General features: G+C 34.5%; 1 protein-coding gene across 4 annotated transcripts; it reads left to right on the top strand.

The window, feature by feature from the left end:
• LOC112284771 (calcium-dependent protein kinase 7) lies at positions 1–4,004 on the top strand. Of its 4 annotated transcripts, XM_024524978.3 has the most exons (4): positions 174–352; positions 519–598; positions 729–778; positions 1,193–4,004. In XM_024524978.3, exon 4 carries the CDS (start codon positions 2,024–2,026, stop codon positions 3,599–3,601), a length of 1,578 nt encoding a protein of 525 aa, XP_024380746.1. In that variant the 5' UTR covers positions 174–352; positions 519–598; positions 729–778; positions 1,193–2,023; the 3' UTR covers positions 3,602–4,004. The 4 variants fall into 4 exon arrangements, with proteins under 4 accessions (XP_024380753.1, XP_024380746.1, XP_024380748.1 ...); XM_024524985.3 differs by lacking the exons at positions 174–352; positions 729–778 and adding an exon at positions 1–49; XM_024524980.3 differs by lacking the exon at positions 729–778.
• Positions 4,005–11,972: the final 7,968 nt, after the last annotated feature.

The raw sequence follows: 11,972 nt of genomic DNA, 5'->3' as shown, positions 1-11,972 counted from the left end.
GCTACGGGACTGCACCATGTGGCATCAGTTAGTGCGCCTGCTTTTCCAGGTTAATTTTAATTTTTTTTTCCTCCCTTTTTCTTTTGGTTGCAAATTCCAGGAATTTCGATGCAGAGAAAGGGGCTTCGCCAGTTTCTTTTCTCGTGTGTTTGATCTCCCCACGCGTGGTAATGACAAGGGCCGGGGGGTTTATGGCTGTTTTGAGACGTTGAAAGATGAGATGAGGACGAAACTCAAGGTTCATGTGTCTTGGATGAGGGCCGAGAGTGAGGGTGCTACGTATGTGGTATTGCAATGTTTTTGGAGTTCTCGCGCGGGTTATCCGAGTTGAGTGGAGCGACTCAGTGATGAGGTTTGTGTTGTGGGGATGTGATCACGGGAATACTGAGGATCGAGTCGCGCGGAGCTGAGAGAGGGTTCGTGTTTGACGGTGTTTAGTCGAGGCTCCTGGCGTTCAGTCGTTGTGGAGTTTGTCTTTTCTAGTGCATTGTGCAGTTTCTGATTGCTGTTTTTGACAGGTAGTCTCTCGGAGAATCCATTAGTGCGTTTGTTGAGGCATCACGCGGGACCTTCCCATTATGAGAGTTTCTTGGATGAGGTATGATCCTTTGTAAGGCTTCACGTGTAGAATCGCTGCACAATGGAACATAGACCTCTTGGGTACTGTCTAGCAGATTTCCTCGTTCTTGATGAATCCGCACACTCTGCTGTTGATAATTCCTTCTCAGATTGTGGAATTTCCTCGTCAATGGCGACGTCTTCCGGCAGATTTCTGCAGGTGGGGGCTTAGATTCTTGTTTTCGGTGTACAGTGTCAGTAGTTGGTGATCTGAACAATTTGCTTCTTTGTTTTCTTGCCTAGTTGGAGTAGGCAGCCCATCACATCCTAGCATACACGCATTGCTACTGTTAGACATGTGTAGTGATAAGTTGGCCACTGGTTTCTTTAATGACGGATGTTATCTCTGGAAGTAAGATGCGGGTGCGACCGAATGAAGATAAATGAACATCCCCTAGAATGCAGAGATGAAATTAAACGGATTATCCTGCTAATTGTATAGTCGTGGGTAGTCGTGCTTGAAGTAGTTAGCCTTGCTCATATCGTAGATGGGATTTCTCTGCACAGAATACCTCGGTCAGATTATGTTTGCTCGAATAGTTTGTAACTAAACTCTCGTTGTTTGTATGCCCAGAGTACAGGAGATCACAGCTTTTTAAGTTCCAACTCTACCTGCTACTGGATTGGTGCTGACGCAGGTGTCATTGGTAGTGGTTGCTGATGGCAGTGCAGACCGGCATCGGACATATTGTTTATGTCTTGCTCCCAAGGACCACAGTTTGACGATCAGCAAGTGTCTGCGTCGTGTGTCATATTCGAATTAAGAGTGCATGTTTTTTTTTTTTTTTTTTTTTTTTTTTTTCCTACCTTGGAGGTAATTCGTAAATACTCAGTAATCTGCAAAGACGGTTCATGACCTTGCAGGTATCGTGCGTAAGGGGATAGCAAAACTTGGGTGATTCTGTGTGTCAAAAGCATTAAGTGAAATTCGAGTTCCGATCCCATGCGATATTCCAAAACCATCGCGTTGTACAGAAGGCTGCGTGGTTGCATCCGCAAATTAGAAACGTCAATACAGCAGTTTGGGACGTGTAGAGCTTAGCTGGTGGGTGGGTGGTTTGGTTCTGTCAGGGATTAGCCGTTATACAATCACGCGAATAGGGTTTGTGTGTAATGGATTTGGATACTGTAATCTCCAGTGGCTCTTCACAGCGCTTGTGAAATATTAGTTAATGTTGTACAGTGGTGTGGTGTAACTGACGAAGCAAGGGTGGTGGACACTGAGAGAACTTGCGTTCTGTCTGAGTGTCGAGGGTAACGGTGTTTGGAAGGCGCATCGAACATATTTGGTTGCAAAGGCGTTGTAAAAACAGATTGAGGGTGTACTGGAAAGGTCTGGTGAACTGGAGCTGATTTTTTATGAGGCTGAACAAGGCAGGTTTATTGCATAGTAATCAACGGCAGAATGGGCAATTGTTGTGTAGGGTCTTCCACCAAAAAGTCTAGGCAGGAACGCAGGACGAATCCATTCGCTCCTCAGGATGGTTTTCAGTCCACCAACCAAATTTTGAAGAATCAGCCGAAGGCAAGAATATTGGACAAGTATGTGCTAGGCAGAGAGCTCGGGCGCGGAGAGTTTGGAATCACGTATTTATGCACGGACAAGGAAACGCAGGATGTTTTTGCATGCAAGTCTATTTCAAAGAAGAAGCTCAGGACTGCTGTGGATGTGGAGGATGTCCGGCGAGAGTTTGCAATTATGAAACACCTGCCCGAGCATCCTCACGTAGTTACCCTCAAAGGTGCATATGAAGATGACAACGCCGTGCACCTAGTCATGGAGCTTTGCGAAGGAGGGGAGCTCTTCGATCGGATTATTGCACGAGGGCATTACACGGAGCGAGGCGCAGCTCAAGTGACCCGCACCATCATGGAGGTGGTTCAAGCGTGTCACAGACAGGGGGTGATGCACCGGGACCTGAAGCCGGAGAATTTCCTCTTTGCGAACAAGGACGAGAACTCGCCCTTGAAGGCCATCGACTTCGGTCTGTCCGTCTTCTTCAAGCCAGGGGAGAAGTTCTCGGAGATTGTGGGCAGTCCGTACTACATGGCACCCGAAGTGCTGAAGAGGAACTACGGGCCGGAGGTGGACGTGTGGAGCGCCGGGGTGATCCTGTACATCTTGCTGTGCGGGGTGCCTCCGTTCTGGGCGGAGACGGAGCAGGGCGTGGCGCAGGCGATTCTACGGGGGATACTGGACTTCAAAAGGGATCCATGGCCAAAGGTGTCGGAGTCGGCGAAGTCAGTAGTGAGGCACATGCTGGAACCGGATCCGAAAGCTCGGTACAATGCGCAGCAGGTGTTGGATCATCCCTGGCTGCAGAACGCGAAGAAAAACCCGAACGTGCCGCTGGACACGGTGCGGTCACGGCTGAAGCAGTTTTCGGCGATGAACAAGCTGAAGAAGAGGGCTTTGCAGGTAATAGCAGAGCACCTGGGTGGGGAGGAGATCGACGGGTTGAAGGAGATGTTCGAGAAGCTGGACAGCGACAACACGGGCACTATTACATTCGAGAAACTGAAAATGGGGCTGATTGAGATTGGATCTCAACTGACGGAACACGAAGTGCGGATGCTGATGGAGGCAGCGGACGTGGACGGGAACCGGACGCTGGACTACGGGGAGTTCGTGGCAGCGACAGTGCATCTGCAGCGTCTAGACGACGACGACCACTTACGTAGGGCGTTCGACGTTTTCGATGTGAACGAAAGCGGGTTCATAGAGGTGGAGGAGTTGAGGGAAGCGGTGGGAGAGTCTTTGATGGGGTCGTCGAGCGAATCGGACGTGGTGCAGGCGATTCTGTCGGAGGTGGACCTGGACAAGGATGGACGGATCAGTTACGAGGAGTTTGCAATGATGATGCGGCGGGGCACAGATTGGAGGAAAGCTTCGCGTCAGTACTCACGGGATCGGTTCAACAGTTTGAGCACGAGGCTGCTGAGGGACGGGTCATTGAATCCTTCAAGCTATTCGACGAGGTAGAGTGAGTCAGCTGCTGAGAGAAGTAATTGACTTGCCACAATTCGATGCACCCTTTTGAGCATCAAGCGCCTGATGAGGACCTCAGAAGCTGTTAATGGGTAAGTGGTGCAGGTTCGGAAAGGTGGTATGAGCTTCTCGAGGTGGCACTGTGAGGTGGATGGGCGGTGTATAGCTCCTGCACCAGATGACATTTTTGGTTGGGGTTGATGGTAGTTCTGTTTTAGGTTAAGATGCAATAGATGGTGGTCTGAGGGAATGCGCAGCACCAATGTAAGGTTCATTTGCAGAAGATTGAGACTGTAGGATACTTGTGCACACAGTTTTGGGCTTGGTGCCTAGCAGTAGACACGAACTTTGTAACATATTAGTTTCATAATTTCTCACAATTTGATTCTTGATACAAGCTTACTAGAAATATCGGTTTGAGCAACGTCAGCGTCATTTGTTCTTTTTGAAGTACCAATTGGACTTTTAGCACTTTGTGTGTGGTCTATGTCCTCCCAAATGCTAGATTCCAGGTATGTACCAGGACCACGCCACCAGGGTTGTTCACACACTCCTCGTGGATTGTACGTGATCCGGCTTCCGTTTGTAGGTCTAAGTAGTTTAAATGCTCATTTTCTATGATTTTATTAGTGGGGTTAGCAGGCTTGTCATATATTTTACTCTCGGTCCCGTTGTGATGTCACATGGCGGGCTGTTACGAACCAAGATATTACACGTTACGTGTATTATATATATAATTGAGGTACGTTTCCCATAATTGAGAAGGGGAGAAGGGTTATATCTTTCTATTATGTTCCAAACACTATAGCTACAATAAATACTATAGATTACAATAAATAGCATGGAGAGCATCAGATACATTTAATGCTCTCAACACTCTTCGCTCGTCATAATATTTACATACATAGAATTATGATCTATACTTTTTTGTAATCTCATAAGATCAACAATTACATTATCTTAAGTGTTCATTAATTTTTTTGCTTTAGAAAAGCAAGTCATTGCACACCAATGTCACAAGTAAGTTGGCAATGGTTGCACGAAGGGAGAGCTTTGGTAAAGAGATTAGCAAGGTTACTTGCAGATTCAATTTTCTTGATCTTAAGTACTTGATTAGTAATCAAGTCATGGATATAACAAAAATACTTTGGATCAATATACTTTGTCTTTTTCCCTTTAATGAAACTAATTTGTATTTGTACAACACAAGTGCTATTATTTTCATACAAGATAGTTGGAGAATCATCATATGAAAATCTACACGTTGTTAAAATGAATTTATCGATTGATCACAATAAATTATATTCCCAAGATGCTTCATGTAAGGTAATAATTTTTGCATGGTTGGAAGAAGTTGCAATTATAGTTTGCTTCATTGATTTCCATAATATTGTAGCTCTATGTCTTAAGAATATATAGCCTATTTGAGATTTAGCTATTGCAATATTAGATTTCTATCTTGCATTAAGATACTCAACGAATTTTGGATTTGCAGATCATGTGTAGTACAATCCCAAATCTTCAGTACCTTTTAAATGACATAGTAAATGTTTGACACCATTCCAATATCATAGTATTGGGTGTGCACCGTGTCTTGTAAGAACATCAAGTGCAAATGCAATATCTGATCTAATAGATGTGGCTAAATATAGAAAACTCCAATCGCTATGAGGTATAGATATTATTTTTTTAATATTTTTTCTTCCTCTTCATACAGATTGTATAGATCATGACCATCATGACCATGCCCAACCATTGGTGTGGATAATGGATAAACATCAATCATATTGAATCTTTGTAAGATTTGTCTAATGTACGTTAGTTGATAGAGAAAAATATTACTATCTATGAGATGCATAATTTGAAGACCAATGTAAAAAGTTGTTTTTTCTAGCATTTTCATCTCAAATTCATTTATAAGTAGGTTAATAGCTACAACACATGCAGATCTAGTACCCACTAGGTTAAAATCATCAACATATACATCAAACATCACAAAACTATTTTTATTTTATTTAATAAATAAAAAAGAGATTAGTGGATTACTTACAAATTTATTTATAATTAAATAATCTTGGAGACATTGATACCACATGCATCCAGATTGCTTTAGAATATATAAGGCCTTGTATAATTTAATACCACGATATCATCTTAGAGCAAGTACATTTGAAAGATACTCCTCGATGGGAGTTTTCCATGTTAACCAGTTAGAGCAACGCATCGCTTCTTAAATGGTTTGAGGTTCAGGATCCTCTTTCTTATAAGAAAGAACTTCTGCCATCATGAATGCAAATGATTCATCTATTATAATATATGGTCTATTCCAAAGGTCATTTGTAGCATAATATAAAACAGATAATTTTATACTCAACTTGGTTTTATTTCTTCTAATTTCAAGATTTTCTATTGTATGAGGTGAAGGTATAATGTATATGGACATATTATCATTAATTGATGGTCCTGTAAGTTTAATAGGAACTTCTACAGAAACAATACCAAAATCACCACATGTTATAGCTTTCTTCTTTCATAATTACTTATCTGGTCCACGAGTCATTTTAATTGCTGATGTTTTAATCTAAAGTATATTTGTTAGTGGTATTATAATTTGAGTGAGTTCATTCTAAGCCTCATTAATTGAAACTCTTGTAATCTGAGGCGCATCATTGAAGCCATCAAGTGTTTTGTTTGCAATCTTTTTAGATACAAAAACTTGGCAACTTCACTTGTATCCAAAGATGTTCTAGGATTAGAATTCATTGTAAATGTTTTTGGTACTCCAAATACAAGTAATGTATTTTTTTATTGATTAAATACTCCTCATCGAAGACATAGAAATACATTCTTTTCTAAACAACAATTTTGAAAACGAGCACTTAAAAATATACCAATTAATGGATCAACTATATAAATAATGCTTGGTGAATCAAAACCAACATGTATGTCTTCTTATCAATGAGCTCCAATTGTATGTTATTGAGGTTTTAGTATTGGAATCCAAGTACAGCAACCAAACATCCATAGTTGAGATACATTTGGAATACAACTTGAAATCAACTCTTATCGTGTAATAATCTCAAGAGAAGAAGAATAAAGGCATATTAATGCTGCAACATGGAAAATTACATGACTCCACATAGATGTAAGTAAATTTGCATGAAAAGGGAGTAGCCAGGTAATGACTTGTATACGCTTTATAAATGACTCTGCAAGTCTATTTTGAGCATGTTCATAAGAAATACAATATATAAACTCAATCTTTCTTGCAGTATAATAGTCTTTAAAGGACTTTGATGCAAATTCATTTGTATTATCCATACACAATGTTTTGATAGGATAATTAGCATAATGTGCTAAAAAAATGAATAAGCATAGATATAAGATTAGTAAATATCATGTTTTGAGATGATAATAATAAAATATGTGATTTTTTGCTTGATGCATCAACAAAGACAAATAAATAACAAAATAGTTCAGATATTGTATTAATAGGACTACAAATATTATCATACAACTTTTCAAGCATTGGTGGTAATTCTTGTCAGAGTTTTTAAATTGAAGACCGAGCAATAATCTTGTCTTGCACACATGCACGACATAATTCTATAGAAATTACATTTGTAGGTCTTAAATTATGGCCAATTATATATGGAATTATTTTCTAAAATAATATAGATCCTTGATGTTCCAATCATCTATACCAAAGAAAAATAAGACTTCCTATTATAGATGATGGAAAATTAAATATAATAGGAGGCTGGATTGCAATCCAATATAAACAATTTTTTACAGCAAAGGCTTTTTCTACAACTTTATGGTTCTGTCTAAGAACCAAAACCTCCAAGTTATCTAGAATTGCAGTTGAGAGGTGATAACCATTGGCACACATATTTCAGTAGCTGATCAAACTTTGATGTATTGAGGATGTAAATATTATATGTTTACATTTTGTGATAGAACTCACAAGCAATTTTACCATTGTTGTTCCCTTAGAAACAAAATAGATTTGTTCTAGCTATAGTCATCAAATTTCTAATTTGCCAAGTTGAAGATTTTTCAATAAAAAACCATCTATCCTATATGTTAGTATGTATTGTTGTAGAATCAATGAGTGCATTATTTGATTCATCATTAGAAGTTTTGTCATCATTAGATCACACCAATTTAATCCATGGATGTATCCTTGGTATGAACTTCACAAGCCTCAGCTTGAAGTTTCTTATTTTTTTGGAATATTTTAACAATGTATTTTGAAGTATGGTACACATGTGCCAAATATCCAATCATTACACATTTATGGCAAGAATGCATCTTTGATTTTTTTTTTATTATAATTAATTGTAGAAAATCTATTCTTTTTATATGGATAAAAATGGTCATGACTATGATTGATCTGGTACTTATGAGTATTTTTTTCATGTTTGTATAATTATTTTTTAGACTTTGGAATATTAAGTGTATGAGATTTTGGAATCGTGGTTCTAATAGGATGATCTTCTGTATTATACAAGAATAGCTCATTTTTTTTCTCCACAAAAAGTAGATAGGACATGAGATCATGATGACTTTGAAATTTCATATTCCTATATTGTTGTACAAACATAGCAGATGAAAGAAGAAATGTAGAGAGAATTTTTTCAATCATTTCTTCTTCAAACATGTTTTGACCACATAACTGTAGTTGTGAGACAATACAATATATTTTACTATTAAAATTATTTAAATTTAAAAATCCAAGATATGTAAATGTGTCCAAATATGATGTGCAAATGGAAGGAAAATGGTCTTTTGATGATCAAACTTGGATTTAAGATTCTCCTAGAGCTTGGCTAGATCTTTCATTTCTAAACATTGATGTTATAATGTGGATACAAGATATTAATAAAGGAGAAGAAGTACTTTCCAATAAATAGCAATAAAAATTGAAGTTCTTATAGTATGAGATACTTCAAACAAAATTGCATCTAATAGTTATTTTGCAAATAAATTTGCTTTTTCCATTTTTACCCATAATAGATAATAATTTCTATCAATAGCCAATGGTAGAAATAGAACAACTTGAAAATATTGGAGTATAGTGGTGATAGTTGGAAACATAATAGAAGTAGTTGAGGATGTTAAAGTACTCATTATAAATAAATCTGTGAACAAAAATACAAGTTGAAGTAGAAAAGGTTGAATAAAATGTACTTTAAAATGTAAAGCCAAATAGAATGATAAAGTTGAAATTTGAAATCAAAAATTTGACATCAAAAAAAAAATTTAGGATTTATTTTATTTTTTTATTTTATTTTTTTATTAAAATAAAAATTTGTTGTAGAGGGGCGAGAAGGTGTGGTAGTTTGGTGGCAAGATGTATCAATTGACGACAATTGGTGGCAATCTAGCAACATGGTATGTCAGTCAACGATAATCAGAGGTAGTTAGCGACAGGGTGCATTAGTCGGTGGTAGCCGGTGGTAGTCAATGGTGGTCTAGTAGTAGTAATAGTAGCACAACAACAACAATAGTAGTAATAGCAATACGTGGAAACAACAATAGCAATAGCAATTGTAGGAACAAAGAATAGCAACAACAACAACAACAACACAAGAAGGAAAAAAGAATTTGAGGAAAAAATGAAAGAAAAAAAATACATAGGTTTTCAAGAACTAAGACTAGAGTATAAGAGCAATTGTGCTTATAACGTGTTGAGAATGTTTTAGAAAAAGAGAGAAAAAAGTAGCTAGAAGTAATATACACACATATGTAAACACACACATACACACACAGAAGAAGTGAGTTTATTGATAGGATTATATCTCTTATATAAAGAAAAAAAAGAAAAAATAAATAATATTTCTCCACTACATTCCAAACATTGTAGCTACAATAAATATTGTAGATTATAATAAATAGCATAGAGAGCATCGGCTATATTTAATGCTCTCAACACATATCAAGTGACAATGAATGAAAATCTATGAAAGAGACTTTATAATCCACTTCAAACTTGCATGACTTTGAATTTCTTATTGAAACTGTACAATCTTCAATCCTCTAGTTTGATGTTATTACTTAAAACTCTATCTCAAAATTGTTACACCATTGCCTTTTTTTTGTCAAATTTTGACAAAGTTGTTTAATAAATATTCTATGAACTATGAACATATAACAATGGAGAATTGGAAAAAAATACCATCAAAGCTAAATTGGAATATGAAGAGTTGATAAGTTGGGTTGATGTCGTTCCTTTATTTTTATTTTTATCATGCAACTTAAAGTAGAACTTTCTCTGAAATCTTAGTAACTACTCAAACTGAATAATAAAAAAAAGTAAGAATCTTCAAGATTCATGCTTGTTAATATTTCAGAAGCTTTTGAGATTTGCATCCTTATCTTCCAACCTTCCAATAACAAGATGTATTTATAGCATATGAAGATTCATATATACTATTTTAAATCTTTTTAAAATATTTTTTCCTTGAAACATAAATATTTAGTTTTGTATTATATTCTATTTTAAATCTTGTAAGGTTTAATAAAAGCCTTCATATAATGTTATTATTTTTTTCAAATTTCCTTATGTTTTTTTTATTAAAACTAAATCTAATGTTCCTAAAATGAAATTGTTTAGGTTGTTTGAAATTTTTTCTTCAGCCTTGAGTTTATATTAATGATGTTTTTTAAAATTTTTACTCATCTATAATTAATTTTAATTTATTATTTATATTTTAATATAAATAATATAAATTATAATAATTTTTTATTATAATTTAAAATATAAAATTATATATATATATATATATATATATATATATTTTATTATAGCTATCAAATTATAAATAAAATTATTTTAAATTCAAAAAAATAAAATCTATTCATAATTTATAGAAAATATTATAAATGTTAGAAGCTAGAATTATTTAATCAATTATCCATATATTTTAAAAATTATATGATATTTTAAATGCTTTATATAAAATATTTTATTTTAAATATTTATACTAAATCTTTAGTTCTTAATTATAATATGATATGCCATATTTATTTTATATTTTAATTTATAAATAATATATTATTTTATTTATTGATATGATAATGAAAGTTTATATTTCTTATATTTTTATATATAAAAAATATAATGATACATTTAATGATCAATCGATGTTACAAATAATATTTTGGAATTTGGCATTATATATAATAGTTGAACGTGATCCTTGTCATAAAGATAGGAGTTTAGGCTTTACTATCATTGCTCAAACACTTTTTTCAAATATGGTTGTAAATACTTCCAAGAATGAGTTTAGATCATAGATGAGTTATAAATCCTTTTCTATCAAATGGTGCAAAAAAAGAAAGTACTTTATGAATTAATATAATTCCTTATTACTCGGTAGTTTATTTTAATTCACAAAGATTTAGTTATCTCATATATTTAATTAATTATAACTAATATTTAAGTATTTATTAAATAATTCCTTAACCTCTCTAAATTAACCCTATTTAATACAATTTTTTTTCACAAATGTCCATATAAGGAATTTAAAATAATTCAAAAGTTTTCAAATCTTTGAGGAAATATTATATTTATTATTATTTTTTATCTACATCCTAAGTTCATCCAAATTTAATTCTTCATCTATTTAAAATTCATCTAATTCTAAACTTAATTTAAGTTGAATCTTTAATAATATTATTTCAATAATTTATGTCTAAATTTGATTTCAGCTTCAATTCCTAATATACAAAAAATATTAAAAACTTAGAGATCGCACCTTTAACTTTTGGATGGTCTATGATCTTTGATCTAATATTTAGAGTATTAATATTCAAGTTCAAAGTGGAGTTAGTGTCATAACAATCCACTTAAGTTCCACACTTTACAAGCAATACTTATTAAAGCAATAAGTCTAATTGCCTACCAAATATCTATCATTGGACATATTGATGATTTTTCTATGAAATAGAACTATATATGCTAAATTTATAGGATGAAATAAAGTAATGCCATTGAATTTGATAACATACTATGCCATAAGATTTTTTAAATCTAAATGATTCTATTGCAACTAGGGCTTTTATTATACTATAAAATTTAATTTTGGATGATTTTTAATAGATTGAATTTATTAAGAAAGATTTCTAAATTTGAAATTTTAATAAGATTAGAAATTAATGAACCTTTCTATCATGAAAATACTCTAATTTTTTTATTCAAAATCCTTCATTTAACAAGTTAATTTTGTGTTGATATTAAAACTTCAAATATGAAGTTGAGTAACATTGCACCAAATTGATCCAAGTCTACATTGCTTGTGAAGTTATCTTGAGGTAATATTTTTCAACTTGGATGCTTCATGCTCTCTTCTTTATTGAT

Source organism: Physcomitrium patens, chromosome 7 (genome assembly GCF_059467195.1).
Source record: "Physcomitrium patens ecotype Gransden chromosome 7, ASM5946719v1, whole genome shotgun sequence".
In the NCBI taxonomy this organism is placed as follows: domain Eukaryota; kingdom Viridiplantae; phylum Streptophyta; class Bryopsida; order Funariales; family Funariaceae; genus Physcomitrium; species Physcomitrium patens.
The sequence above is the reverse complement of the archived record's forward strand: the minus strand, read 5'-3'. Positions and strand labels throughout refer to the sequence as shown.

Excerpts from the sequence above, each read along its gene's own strand:
- LOC112284771 (XM_024524985.3), top strand. The coding sequence starts at position 2,024 with ATGGGCAATTGTTGTGTAGGGTCTTCCACCAAAAAGTCTAGGCAGGAA.